This window comes from Ammodytes marinus, assembly GCF_949987685.1.
Source record: "Ammodytes marinus genome assembly, chromosome: 3".
NCBI classification, from domain to species: Eukaryota; Metazoa; Chordata; class Actinopteri; order Uranoscopiformes; family Ammodytidae; genus Ammodytes; species Ammodytes marinus.
The window spans coordinates 31,323,771-31,346,550 of record NC_137232.1 but is presented as its reverse complement, the minus strand read 5'-3'; the positions used below and the strand labels follow the sequence as shown (position 1 = coordinate 31,346,550).

General features: G+C 40.5%; 1 protein-coding gene across 1 annotated transcript; it reads right to left on the bottom strand.

The window, feature by feature from the left end:
* Window positions 1–10,002: 10,002 nt before the first annotated feature.
* Window positions 10,003–21,104, bottom strand: scn4ba (sodium channel, voltage-gated, type IV, beta a). Its single transcript, XM_080053790.1, has 5 exons — window positions 20,475–21,104; window positions 11,893–12,056; window positions 11,385–11,604; window positions 11,147–11,276; window positions 10,003–10,867 (listed from the first exon to the last, which is right to left on the bottom strand). Exons 1-5 carry the CDS (start codon window positions 20,566–20,568, stop codon window positions 10,774–10,776), a joined length of 702 nt encoding a protein of 233 aa, XP_079909916.1. The 5' UTR covers window positions 20,569–21,104; the 3' UTR covers window positions 10,003–10,773.
* Window positions 21,105–22,780: the final 1,676 nt, after the last annotated feature.

Genomic DNA, 22,780 nt, shown 5'->3' with positions numbered 1-22,780 from the left:
ATATCTGACTTTTTGACTTATATGTCAACATTACATCAATATGATGCTTTGAAGGGACAACAATTGCATTAACAATGAATATTAGTTTAAAAAATCAATTTATGTGTGACTTCCTTTAATGTAGGCTAATGTAAAAGAAACTTCCGGTATACACCACGCACACTTTTTGTTGTGTATCCGGATACAGATACAGATACAGATAATTTTGTTGGTTGAACAGATACAGATAATGACGTCTCTGCACACCCCTAGTTGTTATGAATGCAAAAGTCTCAATGCTATGATGAAAGACACACTGGCATCAGAGGTGTCAAGTAAAGGTCGTTTTTTAGATAGACCTTCTGTTTGTTTTTTTAAAACAAGCATTTACAGCTCCGGAAAAAATCAAGAGACCAGTCTGGATTTTTCTTCAATCTACATCTCTACATAACTTATTGAAAATGCTCTTAATGACAAAAAATTTATTGGAATTTGATAGAAATGTTGTCAGTAGTTTATATTATAAAACCAAAATGTTCATTCTACTCAAACATATGCCTGAACATTTGGAGTGGTCTCTTAATTTTTTAAAGAGCTGTAAATATAAAAGTACTGTAATGGGGAATTGTTGTTGCCTAGATTTTAGTACGTGCCATGGGTTACAGGCAACAAGTACACTGTTCATTCTGTTTAACATAAAAGGTTCTTTGTTTTTTTTTGTGCCAGGGATTTAGACCACATATTGATGTTTGCAAATGATGTGGAACGCAGCAGTTGATCCAATTATGCATCAGAACTGGAATGTCAAGGTAAGACTTCTGTGGAAAAATGGCTCACACCTGAGAGCTGCCCCCTCTTTACTTCGTTGGAAAGCTTATGTAAGGGTTACATAAAGAACCGTTAATACCGATACTCAGAGCATAGTAGTAAAAATAGTAGTTTTTTCTATCACTGACTTCATGTCTTTGGCATACGGTTACATGTTTGGTTGTAACTGAAGACTCACTATCTAGATTGGGTTTCCGAAATCACAGCTCCTGTTTAGGCAGAATATGGCAGCCATACTTTTTACTTTTAAAATGTTTAAACACATAGACAAATACAAATATCCAAATATAAAAAATAAAAAAAAAGGTACAAGCAAACAATACTAGTTAAAAAAAATAAAAAAAAATAAAAGAAGATACATGAGTAATGACAACCTGCATTTTCTAAGGTATGCTCCGAGATATCGCACTGGCATTAGAAATGACAATCTAAATATCAAGCAATCCCCTTGCTTGGTGGCTCTCAAGAAATCCCATACATTGTCCCCACACTTTAAAGAACATTTTAATTTTCCCTTGGACGCATATGTCAATTGTTCTAAAGCTAAACAGTTGGAGAGGCTTTTGAGCCAATGACTCATCAATTCAAATCAAATAAAAGTTTTATTTGTATAGCCCAGAATCACACATTTACATTTGCCTCAGTGGGCTTCACATTGCAACAAACAGTATAACATAATATATATAAAAATGAAAATAGTGTGGATGCAGGAGGGGGGACAGGATCCGTCTCGTCTCCACCAGGGAACACTGGAAGAGGACAGGCAAAACCAATGAGCAATGAACAAAAAGAACATTAATATGAAACCGCCGCCACGAGAACCACAGCCGAAAACTCCCCGAAACACAGCGGCCACAGCGGCCCGACCGACCCGCTGGTCCGGATGCGCCCGGCCAACGAAGCAGAGCCGGAGGCCACAGGCAAAAGGGCGTGTGGTAGCAGATTTTGCATGTGACTGAAACTGAGATGTAGATTGCCCAACGACCACTCGGACAGCCACGCCTATGGTTAACTTATGCACAATTACTCTGTCTGTTCTTCTATTGTCCTATGCTCAAACTCCTCCTATGGTTAAGTTATGTACATTAGAACTGTCTGCCTCTCAGCCTGTCCCCCTCCGAACTACTGTTAGACGCCTCCCCCCCTGGGGGGCAAATGTCCCTTAAATACATGACGTTTTAAGGAAGAATTTGTCACTCCTTGTAACATATTTACCTGTGTTGGAACTAGTGACCTCTCCGCGGAGATTCTTGCTGTATGATTTGAATAAAACCTAATGCTACTATTAACGTATCACGATTGCCTAATTTTCCTATTACACACCGTCATTGGTTAAAATACACATGAGGTGGTTTGTTGATTTTTTTAAGACCACGTGACCACCCAAATGTTGTGTGGTTTACTGAAGATCACGCCAATCAAAATAATTAAAAATAAATAAATAAATAAAAATTATAAAAAAAATACACCGGCTGTGTCGGTGATAGTGTATTACAGAACAGTTAGTGGCGTTCAGAGCGCAGAATCTAGGTCTACTATAGACTACTGACGAAAATCACACAACACATTGCATCTATTTATTAACAATATTTATGAATTTAGGCTATATTTTGCTGCTCCAACTCAAATTCAGCCCAGGCAGGCGATAGTTAAGTTTCAGTTTCGTTTTCATCTCCATCTCCATGGTATACAGCCGTTTGGACCAGCTGATCGGCTCCCGACAGCAGGAGTCAGTCTGCGTTCCAGTTGTACTGGGAAGTCGGATTTATGGTGCCAGTGATAACTGAACTAAATAATAAAATAAAGCTATCTTCTCAGACTAGTTCTTCAAGTTATTTCCTTCCCACTGATAAGGCACATGCTCCAATAAAGTAAGCAGGTGTTCCCTCACTACGTGCCTTACTAACCAAAGGCCACATGTTTAATCTGGCCTCCTTGACAGGTTGCGGAAGATCCTCAACAAAGCAGAGCTTGTCGTCATGAAGGGGGGGGGGGGGGGGGATCTTTAGCATATTTCAACAAAGCATCTCTGTAGCCTCTCAGGGAAAATCGGATGATGAATGCTCTCGGCCGGGAGCTGGCTTGTGCTTGTTTTCCAAGGCAATTGTGCAATGTTGAACCCTTGCGTGTGTGAAGGAAAGTGTAAGCTTGGAGTGGTGGTGTCACCGTGGTGTGTCGGTAAGAACACCCCTGGAGTCAGAATGCAGTTTACCATTTTCTTTTTCCAGGTTTAGGCAGTACAGTAATGCACAGTGATGAAATCCAGCCATAGGCATGGATGGTACATATGCAAACACAAGAAAGGAAAATACAATATTGGTATGTTGAAATAAAAAGAATACAAAACATACAAGTACTCAAATGTAAATAACACTAAACAATGCAATAAAATGAGGATTCCCACAGTGGCTACACTTGAGGCTAATGTTGCTGTGTGGCAATACTGCCAGTGTTGGTTACATTAGTCTGTTTCAGTGAATAGAGTGAACTATTGCCCATGAATAGGCAGGCTATATACTAGAAGGTAAAACATAGCCTCTATGATACAGTTGCATCACATGGGTAAGTATTGGTGATCCAGCTGATTACACAAACCAAGGCTTTAAAGCATGTAATTCAATTAATACAAACAAAGGATATTACTTTGTGGTTCCTCATTGAGACACAAGCTTGCATGCATACAAAGGTATAACTGAGGGAGAGAATTATAGTCTATTTGCCGCAACACAACAAAAAAAAAAAACTTTGTATAATGTGTTAATATTTCAACTCTGTAACTGTAAATATGTTGGCTGCACTCCGGTCCACACAGAGCAGACTCCAAGGCTGCAAATCCACTGGTAGAAATCAATATGGCGCACAAATTCAAAACCTCCACAAGATGGCACTATAGAGAAATGTAACAATAACTGTCCATTCACTTTGGCACGACTTTGTCAATAGTATCCAGCTGCAGCCCCGGAGACAAGCACCCTGGCGTGACAACGACACCCAGGCGTGACGGAAGTAACTGTGGTGTGACGGACGTTACCTGTAGATTTTATTTTTGCAACGTCATAAACTTCTAAGTTGTAAACAACGTCAAACAATAACAAGACAGCAGACCGATACTAAGTTTGTGTTATTTATATTGTTTTGGCGATTAGGTTCAGGCATCACAGCTGGGTGGTTAGGGCAAGGGGACAGGGAGAGGTTAGATAGAACATTGACGGAACACGGCGGCGGCCATCTTGAGTACGTCACGTCAAACAATAAAAAAGACCGCAGACCGATAGGCTACTATAAATTTCGGTTATTTAGGCCTATATTGTTTTGAGGATTAGGTTCAGGCATCATAGCTGGGTGGTTAGGGTTAGGGCAAATGAGTGACATAGCAGACATGTCATGGAAGCTAAATAGTCAAAAATCACGTCCGTCACACCACAGTTACTTCTGTCACGCCTGGGTGTTGTTGTCACGCCAGGGTAACTTGTCTCCGGGGCTGCAGCTGGACCCTACTCGACTTTGTTGGTGTGTAGAGCGTGTCAGGGAGGGACCATAGGGGAGGGACCAAAGAGAAAAAGTGGAGCAGTTGAGGTATTTGGATTCGAATCTCTATCCCAAGTGCCATTTTCTCCCCAAATCCTCCACCGCAGCTTTAAAGGAGCAGAAAGTGATATAGTCCTTTGAGCTAACTTCCTGTCAGTGACTCCAGTTAGCAGTCCCCTCCCTCGTCCCTATGTCCCCACCTCATGAATGTGCAGCCCTCTTCTTCAGATAGTGCCGCGATGGAAAGCAGCGAGTCATCGTTCACGGGCACAGAGACCCTCCTCTTTATAGTGCTCTGTCTCCTGATTGGATAAAACGAGCGGGATACTCAACATTTTAAATGGCAATTACTGCAAAGCTGAATGCCACCTCAACTTCAAAAGTAATGTATGACACAGTTTTTTTGGTTTATTGCCCAGGTGGAATCATTATTGGTTAATATAGTATTCAACCAATCCATATTCTTCTTTGTCTTTGCTTTTTTCTTACAGGAATATTCTACGTCCATTTACCCGTGCATTATAACTTAAACACACACACACACACACACACACACACACACACACACACACACACACACACACACACACACACACACACACAGATCTAATCAGTGTTCTTATGTTGGATAAACACACAATAAGACTCAAGAGAGTTCTGGGAATTTCAGTTAACATTTTATTTCTGGTATGTACTTTTTTTTAACAAGTCAAACGTTTGAGGTGCATAGTAATGAAGGGAGCATGAGCAACATGGTCACAAACACAGACAAACAGCTGGACATTCAGAGGAAAGTTGATCCAGGAAACCTGGGGTTGCAGATTGGATGTGTTTGTTGTGTGTGTGTGTGTGTGTGTGTGTGTGTGTGTGTGTGTGTGTGTGTGTGTGTTAAATGGACTGTGATGATGTAAGCAAAATATTAAAATTTGCTGCAAGATTTTGACTTACTATAAAATACTGTAATTTTGTACAAGGTCATTGGCCTTTGATAGCTCAAGATAAAATGTGTAGGTTTTCATTTTGATTTAGTTTTAAATATCATTTATTTTGCCGTTTTTAGAATAAAAAAATACTGTTTTAATTGTTTAAAATGCAAGACTGCAGTGAGAAAATGTGGAGAGGTCAGTGTCAGCCTGTGCTTAGAATTCAATGATTTAGCTTGATAGCCTTGGTCTATAGAATAATCTCTTTCAAGGAGTTATAGGAGGCAGTTTGCCAGGCGTGATATATTTTAGGTCACATTATGCATCGTAGTTGGCATCACTAACAATGATTTGCTTAAAGTTCCCCACATCAAAATTCCCCCAAGGTGTTGGTGCCAAAATAAGAACACATTGCTCCCATTTCAACTCTTTTTATTTGATGATCATGTTTGTAATAAAGGTAACTTTTCTGCTGAACTACAGCAACATTAGATCAGTGGTATGATCTCTTGATCTGTGTGGAATGTGGGAAGCAGAGAGCAGACGTCAGACTCTTGGCTTGGCAGTGTGAGTTTCGGCTGCTAGAAATACAGAAGTAGCACAGAGCAATATCATCCACAATTTAGTACTGAAACGCCAGCAACACAGCGGCATTCGACGGTAATTACAACATGTTTTAGTCGTGTAAGTGTACCAAGTGAGTTGTGTGTCATTGAACTAGTGTTGTAACAACAGCAGACGTGAGACTCTTGAAATTGGCAGTATGAGTTTCAGCCGCTCTGGCAGTTAGAGCAATACTAACTCTAAGGAATCATAGGGGTCAATCAGAGCTCTTAACACTTTGTTATTTTAGTGACTATTGTGAGAGCAACAACCGGTACAACATCTCTAACGACTTAATGCTCGCCATGTGAGCGATTTGATAAAGGATTAATGTTCCTAACATTGTTGCATGTAACCTTTTCCTAAGAGATTTAGTGTAAACTTAGACCTAAAAACCACCCCCTTTTTCAAATGTAGATAAAATGCCCGATGTGCACAGGGATTAAAATCACATTTACTTATAACAATCTAAGTAGTAGCATTATGTAAAGCATTTGGCAAAAAACACTACATATAACCATGTGTTGTTTTGTCTGATTTTGAAACTCAGTTACATTAACAGATCGAAGCTCAGCGTTTAGTTGTGTTTTTTTCGTTATGCAATCCTGCAGCAAGTGTGTGTGTGAAAATTCTATGTGTCATCAGCCTCCACTAGACTAGAGTGAAGCTGATTTGCTGGGTGTACCACTGGGTGGCAGCCCTACTCTATATTTACTGTGCTCTACTGAACCACTGCTCAGGAGTAGTCCCACACTCTACAGGGCAAACTCGGTACTGCGGCAATCAACGCAAAATGTTGAAGTTCTGGACAGGTATCTTTGGGAGAAAGACAAGGCAAGTCAGAATGTACAGAGGGTGTTAGGTGAGCAAATAAGGAATCACAAAGACAAAAACAGACAATACTTTTGGTGGTTTCACAACCCCACAAGTCCATGGGGTTATGAAAGCAGCTGTTCTTCAACTTCATCCGCACTGTATCCATGTATTATATCTGATGGAATTATTCAACTCAGTCACACATATACCTGGCCTTCATCAAGACAGCACATCACTATTTACACACTCCTCTCACACCTATGTCTGGTTTGAAGAGCATATTTAGATTCTGAGGTTTTTCTACTCTGTCAGTCTCTTTAGGGAAATAATTTCATATGGGCAGAACTAAGTCGGAGATAAGAAGGGATCTCCTGGAAATATAAGGCAGGGAAATAGGATTCAACCCAGCTAACATACAAATCAAGTTAGAGATCACAACAACAACAAAAAAGATACAATAAGTTATGCATCACAGTCCCTCCACGAAACCATCTATTTGTTAGGCTATGTCGGACTAAAAGGTGTAGGGAAAGAAAAAGTACACTAACAGACCAGATCAACTCCATAATATTGCTTTTCCCTAGGGGAAGACTTTGGATGTGCATACATTATGTAGCCTCTTTGCAGAGGCATCTGCACATTTCTTAGACAAGGAAGCTGGTGTCCTGCTTCCTCATAGTAACATTCACATTTTTCACAACACAACAAGGATACTGTATCACTTCTAACACTGCACAATGTCAGTGTCTATTACAGTCCCCCTAAACAGACACATCTGACTTTTGTAGATATACAACACTAATCTACAATTGCCAGCTTGATACCTTAATACAGTGTAGATACATACATCTATATAATGAACAGTTCCTCGAACAGGCAGAGTTACCATCACAGCTACATCTATAAAGTGCCTTTAATATCAGGTTATTGCATAATTAAATGTCTGTCTGCGTCCATTGAAAGCAAGAGGGGGAAATGCACTCCTGAAGTAGAGAGCAGCAGACTGACAGAAGGGGACAAAGTGAAAAATTAAATAGAATCTTGCCATAGAGGTCTTCCAGTAAGATACCATGTAGTCAGACAATGCTAAATCTATTTTGACACTTCACCCGTTGTCAGGTACTCAGTCAAACTTGAGAAAACACACTGTTCAAATGGTGGTTTGTGTTAAAGGCCTACTTCACCGGTTTGAATATGAAGGTGTATTGAATTCTGAGATCCTATGTAGTATAAATGTGCGAAAAAAATTGAAATCGGTTCATCCTAGCCTGAGAAAAGGCAGAAAGAGTGTTTTTTTTAACCCTATATTTCTCTTTCTCGTGACATCACAGAAAGAGAAATATAGGGTTAAAAAAAACTTACTTTGTAAATATTACTGTGATGTCTTTTACTGTGACATCACAGTAATATTTACAAAGTAAGTTTTCAATTTTTTTCGCACATTTATACTACATAGGATCTCAGAATTCAATACACCTTCATATTCAAACCGGTGAAGTAGGCCTTTAACTCTCTGAATATATTATAAAAAGAAGTCACCTCTTGAAGTGTAGTAAAGTGCTGTAATGTTTTTATGCAAGGCCAGTGCATTGCTATCTGGTTTCGAAGTGGCTCTGGTCGAGTGTGTGCGTGTAGCTTTCAGCTGTCAAAGCTATTCAAGCTATGTTTGAGGGTGTGGCAGGTCAGGCTTCACAGGAATGACCTAACCTACTGAGAGTGGCATAGAGAGCGGGTTTTAGTTTCCAATGGGTATCTGGACACTAAGTTCATTCACATTGACTTGTCACAAGATGAAGTAGAAGTGATACTAGACTAAGACTGGATTTTTTTCTATTTTTCCTTTCTCAAAGATTGAATGTGATTACTTCTAGACTAAACTGTTGGAAGCTATTTCATTTAATCACGTTCTGCCATTTACTCTGACTTCCAGCTTGAACATATGGTTTACTCTACGTTTAAAACAAGATATAGATACATATTTAAGACACCCTAACTTTAAGAAACCCAACATGAACATATTGTAATCTTCAATGCCCCAAATATTTAGACACAGCAAGTGGTTGTTGGATAATCTGAGGAAAATACTGAAAGTAAAAATTGATAGCTTACCTATTGGTGTATTCACAGATTCATTTGATAATACTATTGACTTATTGAAAATCATTATTATCTTTTATAATCAATAAAACATAGTTTTTGGACAATTTTTGACATCTATTCCCTGACAAAGTCACTGGAAGTGAGTGGATATCTAGTGAACTGCAAATGCTTCTCTCCTTACTTCCAGAGTTGATCATGTACAATTCAGATTCAGAGATTCAAAAAATGCTTCCTTCACCTTCACCCTTCCTTTCCCACAAATACCTGCAGTACATTCCTATAAAAGAAAGGTTTGCTTTTTACCACCCTGACCTGTCACCGAGTTAGGGGTAAGAAAAGATTGAGCAGTGTTGTGAAGAGCTTAGCAATCGTTGACAGATATTCAGTCAGTTGAGGCCGATGTGAAGGGTTAAATGGAAGACGAGGCTAGAAGACATACACTTATATGAAGTTATATAAAAAAATGCGCACATGCTAAAAATGCATTGATTATTTGTCATAAGCAGCATGATGAATTTCATTCATTTCTAAAGGGAGCTAGGTCTTTGGGGATTGTCTTTGATGAGGGGTTATTTTTTTTTTATTTTTTTTTTAACGTTTTTCTGTGTTGTTATCCTCCCACCAGCAGAGGGAGCAGAAGCAGAACAGGCACCTCTGTTGCATCTAAAGCAAAACAATAAAAACCTGTGCCTTGCCCGATCCCTGACTCACCTAAGAAAGCCCATTTGTCAGCCTTAGCTAGGCAGCAGTTGATCAAAATCTGCTCTCAGCATTAATGAACCAAACACACCCCAACATTGTTTCAAGATCTGGACCCGGCAGTAAGCATGCACGTTGAAGTTGAGGCAGGCTTGGCAGTAGTTAAGTTGGCATGGCAACATTTGAAAACATGGTCTAGAAAAAAATGGCTTTAAAGGGCATTTTCACACCTAAAAAAACAAGGTTTATGTTTTTAATACATGGTATACTTGATCTGTTTGGGTTTGGTTTTAGGTTGCAACTATTCCAGTGTACTGAATAACTTAACATGATCATACCATGTCCTGTTGTTGTCACCTGTTTGGGCTGTATCTACCTATACTTTGTAAATCGCCATGTGCTACGTGGCTAATTCTTCCTCTTTGCAACTGGTGATAGCGGACTTCTTTTAATTGGTCCGAAAGTCCGAACCGCCTAAAAATATTTTTTAACATTGGACATAAAACCGAAGCATGTTCCATGGTATACCTAGACTTAAACCACTTTTTGTCAGCTGTTTGGTTTAGGACCATGATCCAAGCGAGATTCCACACCTGTAATTTTGGTTTGAATCAAATGGAAAAGTTTAAAGACCAAACAACGTAGTGAAAGCCTTGTAAGACCTACAGTATCTCGGGTGTACAGTATTTAAACATGCAGATGATGGTTATATTCAATCGGTACTACAGTCTTGATACCAAATCCTTTACAAGCAATGTTAAAAATATGTTTTGGTAACTGTATTTCAGTGTGGCAGCTGAATACCGCAATTTGGTCTCTAAAAAAAAAGAAACTGAGGAGCGGTTTTTTGCAAAGTTTTTCCTCCAAAATTATGTAATAGTTATTATAAGTTGTAGCACATAAATAAATAGGGTTCAAAGAAAAACAAAACAGATGTAACCTGAAATAAGAAAATGTCAAAGAGTATATAGAAACCAGAAGTAGGCCTATATATAAATGAAGGCAGAGACTTTCTTAGTTTCGGTGTTTGGTGTGTTTGGTTCCAGTAAGAGAAGACTTCAAAAAGGCTGCAAACTTTGTGACATATGGGCTGCCATGAAGGCGAGCAAGTGATACAGGCCTATGCACATTTCCCACTTCCCAAATCTCAAGCATGATTTAAAATATACATGTACATGTTGCTGTATTAGTTAGCCACTAGAAAAGATAAAACAGTCCATTGATAACAGCATTCTCTCTGAGCGTGTACAATTGTCTAACATATATACAAAACATACAGACAAACTTTGCAATTGGCTTATGCCTTTGGTGTGCCTTTGTTGTCGGCTTTGGCTCCTGTATGTCCATTTTCTGTGTTGTCATTCCCTGAGGAGCTCACCAGGCACTCTTTACTGCAGGGGACAGAGAAATCAAAGGTTTAGATACACCTATTGCGGTAGGTCCGTGGGAGTGTGATATTATGATTTCCACAGAAAACACAAGACATTTGAACTTTTATTATCCAAATTCTTTTTAAATTAAAAAGTAATAGAGCAATTGACAGTAGAAAGGACTGGCTATAATATATATATTTGATGACATCATGCCTATTACTGTCTAACTTTATTCTGTATTTGACTTCATTTATCTTGAGTATCCTGTCTTATTGCCATAGCCAGTGCTTTACTCACTTCTTCTCATCATCCTTGCACAGGAAGTGCTTCACAAGGGCCTTTATCACCATGAACAAGACAATTAAGCCAATGACTCCCCCCACCACTGAAACAATTATGGTTGTCAAGGTAGTGTCAATCTCCTTCACTGAAAAGAGGGAGAGAGGAGGGGAAAATACGTCATAATAGTGCAATATAGGCTAAATATGCCATACATATATAATATAAAGCAAATTAAAATGTGTGTGTCACATACTCTCGTCTACCACGTAGAGAGTGAACGTAGAACTGTGGTTGCGATTCTTCTCTTTTGGGTTCCTGCCGAAACAGATGTAATCTCCACCATCTTCAAAGGTGATGTTCCACAGCAAGATGGAGATGTTGTTGCCCTTCGAGGAGCCCACAAAATCCACACGGTCGTGGAACACATTGACCCTAGGCTCCACACCCTCTGTGGGAATCATACCCTCACATAACTGCACACATCCACGCACGCACGCAGGCAGACAGACAGACAGACAGACAGACAGACAGACAGACAGACAGACAGACAGACAGACAGACAGACAGACAGACAGACAGACAGACACACACACACACACACACACACACACACACACACACACACACACACACACACACACACACACACACACACACACACACATACATTTGTATTTAGATCTACATATGTGTTTTCCATATGCACACATAACAGGCACTCAGATTGTGTGTGTGTGTGTGTGTGTGTGATGATGCAGTACCCTGTCTAGAGTTCCATTGTCGTTATAGTGCCAGTTGAAGTAGAGGTTTTTGATGCCAATGCAGGAGGCATAGGTGCAGGGCAGCAGGACGGTTGAGCCATTCATTGCTTCAATAAAGTTGATTTTACCCGTCGACACCTCCAGTCCACCCACGCTCCATACGCCTGAACCAAAGGCGAAAGAGAAAGCATCAAAACCTTGATTTTGATTTAGGAAAATAAACACAGATATAAAACACCATTCACCATTCTCTGTTCAAGTGTTTCTTGAATCAGAGCCCACGCTTAAAGCTGGGGTATATGATTTCTGATTGGTCAAAGTTAACATGAGCTGACTCTTTGACCAATCAGAGCGAGGCTCCGATTCTCAGTTCTTATTGGCTGTTGGGACTGTCCATTCACTTTGGCGCGACTTTGTTGGTGTAGAGCGTGTCAGGGAGGGACCATAGGGGAGGGACCAAAGAGAACAAGTGGAGTGGTTGAGGTATTTGGATTCGAATCTCTATCCCAACTGACATTTTCTCCCCAAATCCTCCACCCCAGCTTGAATGTATGGCTGATGATGTAGCATTGGTTAATGCTGCAGCATTTTGAAAGGAGCTCTCAAACAAAGCAAAATGGACCCAGTGATGGATCTGTGTTACACTTATATAATCCATGAGAAGTGGGAAATTCCCGCAAACTCTCATACTTTCCATCTCGTTCAGAGTTAAACAACACCTCTTTGTGGCTTGTTGTATGGGCCAATTTGAATTACAAAAAGCCAGTGATTGGGGAGAGGGACCAAGCAGAGGGGATATGTGGAAAATATGTTGCCGGGGTCAGAATGTCTCTGGATATTGGGAGGGATTTGAAGACTTTAACCCCTGGGGTCTGAATGAATCATTGTCCTTATGAAGATGAATATATTGATAATTTAAAAATGTCTTCTAAGTCTTGAAAGTCCTTTTGATTGGAGCGATTTGGAAGACCTGAATAGAGATACTGATTCATCAAAATGCGATCAACCAAAAGGGGTTCAACCAAAATTGTCCTGCAATACTTGGGTCCTTGTAAGTCACCGGTCACTGGCAAAGCCTTTTTTTTCTTATTTTGTATATAATGTATGACTTGAATGCATGTTTAGACGTTTTTCAAGTTCAACCAAGTTTTTGCAAAATCCAGTTTATTGCAAAAATGGTGGTGCTCACACACCCAGAGCTCCCCTATATATATTAACTGTAAGATGCTGCTACCAGGATTGTTCAAACAAAGTATTGTTAAATAACATGCAATGACAAATGAAGAAGTCTTATCTAATCTCATCTAATCTCAAATATTACTGGTGTCCCGTGGCATTTTATTTATTTATTTTTTGCAAAGCATTCAGCACATGCTTTACTCTTTCAAGTTCAAAAGAGAGAGGTCCTCAGGTATTGGTGTTTGGCTTTGGCCGGGCAGGTTGTGTTGGTTTTGCAGTAACAGCTGTTGTAATTCTCAGATTGTTGATCTGGTGTGTCTCTCATACGCCTGGGGTCTATTAATAACCCCTCTTCTGCACACTGACCTGCTCAGGATCACATTTCACATTGGACATGGTGCTAACAGCATGGGCCTCTGTGTTTTTGAAGGTCTTACATCTATGAAAGAATTTCACACCGAGCCCCTTTGCAGCTCTGTGAAAACGTCAGTTGTAACAACACATTGGGATCCCTCTGGTCATATTGGATGAAATCACTGTTTTACATAGCACATTGGGTGTTAACTGCCCTGGGAATTCTGTAATAAATTGGGGTCGCTCACTTAAACGATGAAACTAATTACCATTTTTGTTGGTACTAACATTCTACAAGTTGTCTTTTTGAGTTTATGTGAATAAGTGTATGATACTTTATAAGGTGTAACCATGTATTTCAAGTTTCTGTATAATAATTGATACTTTTTTGAATATTTTCTCTGGCTAATACACATATACAGTAGACAGGATCAATCGGGGTGTCAGAGGATGTGTGTAGCAAGCGTATAGTGTGTTGTTCAAACAGCATGTCTTGATCAGTCAGTTGGATGAGGATGATGAATATGATGTGACCAAATATATTCTGTCCTCCCTTTTTCTTTTCTCTGACTTGATATCCCTTAAGCCAAACGCAACAAAGCGTAGTATCCTTTAAGATTAAGGCAGTCAACAGCTTGTCTCAAACACACACACACACACACACACACACACACACACACACACACACACACACACACACACACACACACACACACACACACAATCAATAGATATTTATTTAAATGCAAATTTGGGAGTGCATCCATCCCTGACTTCTGGGGGATTTTGTGATCAGCAGGGATATAGTCACGAGAGAAAACACCGCAGGTCAAAGCAATTAACTTTGTTGTGCTTGAATTGAATTAACCTTTTTGATAACTGTCTGATCTGGCCTGACCCAAACGGCAATAGAAACAACAATATAGTTTTGTACATAGAGCCCCAAAGAAGAAGAATTTATAACACTATTCTAGTAACTGTGAAGTTGACATAATAGCAAAGTATTACACTTAAGAGTGTTGCATTACAAATATATTGTTATGTCTTTATCGTTTTTGTTGAATTTTTTCTTTTTTTTTAAATATTTAAATTTTTGGGCATTTTTCCAGCTTTATTAGATAGTAAAGACTGAAAGGGGGAGACACACAGAGAGGGAGGGGGGATGACCTACAGTAAAGGTCCACGGGTCGGATTTAAACCCGCAACCACTGCAACGAGGCCTGAGCTGGGCCTGAGCCAACATGGTATGCGCTCTATCCACTATGCCACCGGAGTGCCCCGTACTTTTACTTTTTTTCAGTTTTCTGAATTTTGCTCTTTTGTCCTCTCAGTCTCACCCCTCTCCTCTTGTCTCCCAACATCTGATATTTTTACCACTCCACTGTATTCATCTTAACTCGCCTTTTTTTCAACTTTAAATCACGATTCAGGCCAGTTTGTTCTTTTCTGTTTCTGTTCTCCCCACTTTCAATGGGCTCTTGCTTTTATTTTATTTATTTTCTTTTATGTTCTGCAGCGGCACTGCGCACTTTGTGTGTGTCTCTCTCGCAATCTTTTTTTCTCAGCCTTTCTGTCTAAGTTGCTTTCAGCTGTTATTCCTCAGGGACACTATCACTAAATAAGAGGAGAGATGTGGGGAGTTGCTCCACGCATATTTTTGCTCCACATGGCCAAATATTGCAACAGAAAACAAGTCAGATCACGAGGGAGAATCTCCCTTTGTAAACAGCTTCTGCAGTGTTTCTTGGCCCACACATGGACGCCCGATGATGTTTTACATATCCGAGATGAGTGTCCCCCCCCCCTTATGCCTTGAAATAGATTTCACACCTCCCTCGTTTTACACCTCTGCTCTCTACTATCTTTTTCCCTCCTTCCCATCCCACTTCCCTCTCCTCTGCTATCTTCACAGTTTGCCTCCTGACAACAGATAATATGCAAGTATGAATGTGCCGTCTTGTGAGTGTGTGTGTGTGTGTGTGTGTGTGTGTGTGTTTGTGTGTGTGTGTGGGTGTGTGTATGTGTGCATACATGAGTAATAGGCTGAAATGCGTGATATTTTTAGCTCCACTATCAAATATCTCTTTGTTCCAGTTGTGAAATATCTGAATCTTATCTGAATCACCGATGGGAGGGAAAGCAAGTGTGTGTGTGTGTGTGTGTGTGGCAGTTAACTGTGTGAGTGTGTGTATGTGTGTCTGTGCACATGCATGTCCTTTGCTGACTGTCAAGGTTACATTTAAAAAAAAAAGTAGGCCAGAGATTGAGGGGTTAATGTGTTTCTGAGTGAACCCAAAGATAACTGAATGGGGACACTATAACCACTCTAGGAAAGGGAGGCAGAGAGAGAGAGAGAGATTAGTAATGATAAAGGTGAGGGAGAAAGTAGGGAATGGATCGAGAGGAGGAGAACAAACGATACGATGAATGGGGCTTCGGGGGTAATGAAGGAAGTAAAGTGTGCAGGAAGTGATGGAAGGGGTCAGGGGGAATTGGAAGTCCTCTTCATGGTGAGTGAGTGACAGCAGGGCAGAGAATCCACAATAACTCATAGAAACTGTGGCCAAGGTGGGGTCATGTTGCACACTTGCACGTACACGGATGGACACTTATGTAATTCGATAGCCACACAAACGAGTAGTAACACATTTTTGAACACGTGAACATATTGGATATGGGATAAGAGTATCTTTGTTTTATTGTAGTATATTCGGTCCATGAAATAGTCTGTCTTCTCTTATCTGTGGTCTTTTGATAAAGAGGGCTTGTTGTATCAGCGGCATCTCTATGTGACTAATGAGTGATACTTTGGGGATGAATAATATAGTTCCCTAGGACATAGCCTTTGGATGGGCCGGACATGACAGCAACATACTCTCATGGTTCACATATCATATCTCTGATTGTTGTTTCCATGTTTTAAATGATTACAATAAGGAATTCATTTAGTTAAGCAGTAGGACAGGACTTATTTAAATAATTAAATATCCTCAGAATTTTTTAAGTTTTATTTTCCCTTCATTCTACCCTTTAGACTTCTGCTCCATTCGTGTTCCCCCCCCCCCCCACCCCCCCGCCTTGATTTTCTAGTGCCAGAGCTGAGGGAGATTGCGTTAATGTTTTGTCAAAGATCATTGTATTCGAGTACACAAATGAAATACAATAGAGATCATTGCAGAATACAAATGAAAAACAGTCAATGACGTTAGGTACTGTAATGTTGGAAACACAATTCCATTTTTGGTGGCAGTTCTACGAGGTCTTATTTTGCCTCTGCTGCATCAAATGCAACATGGTTTACCAGACCATTATGGACAAAATAGAATGGAGGCGACAGTGATAACAACAGCAAAGGGTAAAGCAACATAACTTTATACTGCCATCTAAACATGACACTAAACTATTCCATTTAAAGCTGGGGTATATGATTTCTGATTAAAATTAACATGAGCGGTACACTTTGTCCAATCAGAGCAAGGCTCCGATTCTAAAAAAAAATTAAAATAAAAAAAATTATCCGATTCTCTGTTCTTATTGGCTTTTGGGACTGTCCATTCACTTTGGCACCGACATTGTTGGTGTGTAGAGCGTGTCAGGGAGGGACCAGAGAGAACAAGTGGAGCGGTTGAGGTATTTGGATTCAAATCTCTATCCCAACTGCTATTTTCTCCCCAAATTCTCCACCCCAGCTTTAACTGAAGCCAACATACAGGAGTGTTCAAAACAAAAACATTTAAAATATTTGGCCTGTTTGACAAAACAATATTATTGGGCTTTTGGATACCTTTGCTAAATAAAAAACTCAAAATCGGGACTATAGACACGCTAATTATTTTAGGGATTATTGTTGTGGTTAGCTCTCCGGGACTGTGAGTTTTGTTCTTAGTTTTAAACCCACTTTTTTTTAACACATCTAACTCATTATCAGAAAACTAACACGCCATAAAAGTTATTAAAATAAAAAATACAACAATATATTTGCTATTACCACTTTAGTTTTTGCTCCAATTTTTTCAAGAGCTGATCAGAGGTCAAAGACTTTTCCTATGAACACATACGGCCTATTTCTCTTAAATGCTGTTAAACATTTGTGGGTGAGTGCTTCCCTTTTGCCGACATAATCCATCGGCTTGACAGGTGTGGCATATCAAGATGACTATTATTGCACATGTGTGCCTTAGGCCGGTCACAATAAAAGGCCACTCTAAAATGTGCAGTTTTGTCACACAGCAAAATGCCAAAGATGTTGCACGTTTTGAGGGAGCTTGTAAACGGCATGATGACTGCAGAATATCCACCAGAGCGGTTGATGGCAAATTGAATGTTCATTTCTCTACCATGAACCGTCTCCAAATAAATTTCCGAGAAAATGTGGGTGAGCAGTGCCTAATGTCTCTTTTGAAGATAAAACTGCACATTTAAGAGCGGCCTTTTGTCTTATTGTGAGCAGCCTATGGCACACCTCAGCAATAATCATGTTGAGGAGTCAGGTGGATGGATTATCTCAGCAAAGGAAAAGTGCTAACTAGCATATATTTAAACAAAGGCCTTTTAAAGGTCTTAGAGCTTTGATTTCAGCTAAAATGATGTTTCATCAAAAACAGAAGTGTTCAGTTTATATTTGTATTCAGAGTATATTGTAGAGCAACTCCACACTCTGGGAATGTCTGACAGGAAGTTTTACATGGAGGTTAAATCCACTGTAATGCTTCTAATCGATAGACATTTCTCACTGTTTATAATATGATGTCATGATATGATAATGGACATTCATCATCTCCCACAGTGCTCCACTGAAAAGCTTTCCATTTCTCCCATGGTAAATGTAATGATGATCAAATGAAAATCATAATTATCCTTCATATTTAATTAATCAAAGCTTAATCGGTCTTACCCATTTTATATAAAACATTATTTTAAAATGTTGTAAATTGCCACATTCATGACCATATAGTGTTCAATTGCCCATTGTAAACAAGAATTGTCCTCAGTGCGTGACCTGATGCGCATAACCTGTGGTTTTTCCTGCTACTTCTTAAATAAATATTCAGTTTTCATCATGTCACTTAGTTAAATGTATTGTGGGTGTCATAAGTAAACAACTAAAGTCGTTTGTGTTGATTTGGGACTTAACCTTTTTTCTTTATGTCTTGGTTAGAAAATCCAAAAAAAATGAAGTTCAGTAAACAACTAAAAGACTATAAACATCTAAATCAGTTGAGGTTAATTGTGCCACTACAATATGTGTCTAAATGGGATTTTAAGGAAACTAATTGACTTCAAAAAATCAGATTATTATTTACTGGATGCCTCGCAAAAGTTTACCACAGCAGAGAAATGTACTGTATCAGCATAATGATAAAGTTCACCCAAGCATGGCACTAAGGAAATTCGTATCACAGACACACACACACACACACACACACACACACACACACACACACACACACACACACACACACACACACACACACACACACACACACACTTACACACACACACACACACACACACACACACACACACACACACACACACACACACACACGTTTATATGGCTATACTTTTGAGGTCACTAACCCTAACCCCAACCCACATGATGCATTCCCTAGCCCAGTGCTTCTCAAGTGGTGGGGCGCGCCCCCCTAGAGGGGCGCCGTGAGTAGCAAGCGCGATGTGTGCTTGTGTATGGTCATAATCGCGCGAAAGGCTGCGATTTGCAGTGAATAAATGTCCACATGTATCTCCAAGTGTCTCTGTAGGCTATTTAAAAAGAAATCAAGCAAGTAGACTACTAACATTAATGAATTATAGGTTATTGCATCACAGAAGGCATATTGGCCTAATAAAAAAACACCACCTTAACTATGTTTACAGTTTAAACATGTTTTGAATGAAATGCAAACCTCAGTGAATCATTTGCTCTTGTTTCTCTGTTCTGAGATTCACACAGACTGAGCAGTATTGTTTAAATGTTACAAATTGAGCTAATAAACTGAACTTCGATTTTTTTTAAAGTTGCTGCAGAAGTTATCTCCGCTAATTTTTTTAATCTAATTTGATAATAAGGTGATTGTATGCAGAATGCTCATGCCAGAAACTCATACAGTGTTTTTGTAAAGATAAATAGATAAATATTAGCAGGTTCTCAATAGTATTTCAATTTAGGGGGGGGGGGGGGGGGCATGACAGAAAACAGGCCTTTGAAGAAGTGGGGACCAGGGAGATTGGCCTCACTCCGATGGTTAAAAGCTAACACCGGTCCTCACAAAGATACAAGTGTACACCCCCCCCCCCCCCTGCTCTGATTGGACAGAGTGTACCGCTTATGTTAATTTTAATCAGAAATAATATACCACAGCTTTAAATGGAATAGTTTAGTGTCATGTTTAGATGGCAGTATAAAGTTATGTTGCTTTACCCTTTGCTGTTGTTATCACTGTCGCCTCCATTCTATTTTGTCCGTAACAGAATATTATATATGTACTCAGAGAGCCATACCTTTGTATTAACTATTTATTTCCCATGTATTAAATTAGCCTTTCAGAAATGTCACTTATCCCGCTCAGCAACCAGATATTCACCATGTCTAAATTCAGGTCAGCCAAGTGGGTGAATGTCATTGACCTTGATGGCCCCTCTATAGAGCAACAAGTGAACGTCACCTGTGACATCATTGCACGTTCTTGCTTTCAGGTGTGGAACGAGTGACGCGACCGGAGTGATGTTGCCGAAGCGATTGAACAGCGTATGTTGGTACGGAGGAGTAATATAAAAACACAGGAATGGATTTACAATGACGGCTGTGAAACCCCAATCCAGACCAAGAAAAGACATCGAAAGAAAGGGAGCAAACGGATCTTTAAGGAAGGTGTGCTTGGTGTAGAGACTATTTTAAATGTAGGCCTAATGTATAGACAATTTAGAGGGATTCACCCAAGCGTATTACGTAGGATAGAAGTGTATGTTCTGGTACAATGTCGACATGTAGTGGCAGAGTGTTGTTATGACAGGGCAGCTAAAGGCATAGAGAGAGAAGTAGAACTCACCGAGCAGCAGTGCGAGTGCCAGACCAGCGTGAAGTAGATCCCCTGATCTCTGCCGACCAGAGACACTCCAACCGGTGCTGTCCACTGGCGCCATGACACCAAGTCTGTCTGTGTGCTGTGTACAGAATAATGTGTCTCCGGTCAATCTGTCTCCCTCTGTTAGTCTGGTCAGCCTGAACTGAGTACGATCAATGCAAATGTGTGGGTGTGTGTGTGTGTGTGTGTGTGTTTGTCTTGTGTATATCTGTGGAGCAAGGCGGGACACTGAGTCTGAAGTCCTGCTCTCAGACCCTCCCTCTTCTCTCCTCTGTCCCAGAAAATGAGAAACAGAGAGAAGGATAAATTCCACTGGGGAGCTTGCTTTCTCTCTCTCTCTCTCTCTCTCTCTCTCCTGACCGAGTTCGTTCTTGCACTCCGGCAGCCCCAACGTAAAGGACAGGGGGAAAAAAAGACAAAACTGAAGAATACTGCAATTGGACGAAAGAGTGCCGGTCTGTCTCTCTCTCTCTCTCTTTTCCTTTCCTATGTCGCTGTCTCTTGAAGACAATCAGTGGTAATTATCCAGCGAAGGTGAGGCTGAAGGCAGAAGAGAGGAGAAGGGATGTAGAGCGGTAGCGGTGTAGCAGCACACTGTCAGACAGTCCCACTGCTCCAGCAGCAGCAGCAGCAGCAGCAGCAGCCAGGGAAGCAGGCTGGCCAACACACCCCACTAGGAGACACATAAGCAGGAGGAGGGGACAGGGGGCGGGGGAGAGCACACGAGGAACAGCCACGGAGGAATGCCGGAGCAGAGCCAGCAGCCAAAGCACAGAAAAGCTCACGTCTCCCCAGTTGGTACAGGGAGGAATGAGCAAGAGAGGTACTGCAGAGATAGAGGCGGAGAGAGAGAGAGAGAGAGAGAGAGAAAGAGAGAGTAGGAGGAGGAGGAGGAGGAGTGAGGGGGTGTTGATCACTGCTACCACATGCACGCACATACACACATGCATCCAGCACAGTACGGCTGAGTCAGCCGTCCTCAAGAGGGTCCGCCGACTCGGAGACGGTGCTGGGGGTGGTGGTGGTGGGGGGGCTTCACCAATAAAACAAGCCACTGACTGAACTGCATCGTTAACTCCTCTCTCTGTACTGTCATGTGTCTCCTATTTCATGCTCCAACTATACCACTTGGGCCGGCTAATGTATTCGCAAAGATCCGGTCCTGTCCACGTGCAAGCTCTCTATCAAATGTTTATTTCTCTCTTTCCCTCTTCAGTTCCTACATCAAACTTGACCTGGATGTTTGGATGGGCTTACTGTAAATAAAAGTATATCAAGCTTCATGCAGATGATGATGTACTATTCGGTTTGATAAATAAATGAATACATCTCTCATCCTTGCTGGATTATTATTATTATTTTGAATTATGTTGTATTCAGTAAGTACTGTTGTACGGCACTACATGTGTAATATACTGTGCACGCACAAGCACAGGACTTTCCCTATTTTACTTTCCATTGTCCTACAACAACATTTGTACAGAAGACCCCATATACTGTAGTATTTCAACACATTGTGACACCTTTTAAAAATAAATACTTTTAGAAAATGACTTCTGTCGGAACCTTAGTAGAAGCAGGCCAAAGGAGTCAGAGACAAACCAACATCCCCTATATGTCCATGCACCCGTAGCCAGCCTTTCCTCCATTGCCTGTTAATTTGATCTTTTCAATTAGCAAAGGTATACACTGTAGAAAACCTCCATACCCTGTGCTTAACACTCATGCCCCTTGCCTATGTTATGTGGCTTAAATTCATCTTGGCGAGGCACACAGGGACAGTCACCCAACATTCACACCCCAATACTAAACACATAACCACCAGGACATTACGCCATCATACACCTATCATCAATCTGAGCTCAGCCTTCAACACAGCACAGTGTGGCAGCAGGGAAGGAAGGATCACCAGAGTCGCAATTTCAATGTCCAGTCTGACCTCGTTCATAGGATTTATGACTTCCTCAGCCTTCGATGCGACCCAACCAAGGTGTTATCACCCTCATCCAAGCCACACAGGGCCACACATGAGGCCCGCCCTTATTCTATAACCAATAGAAGTTGTGTTATTACATGTAAAATGTAACATAAACAAGCAAAGCATTGCACGTTGACCAGCCTTCACTTAATCCTTTCACTCTCAGTTTTTTGTTGAGCTCCTTGGGTTGCTTCCTTTATATTATTTTGTTTTTGCATTGTGTGGCTTTGGTTGCTGTTTAACTGTGGTCCCAATGAGAACTGACATAACCTCTCTGAGAGCCATAGTATTC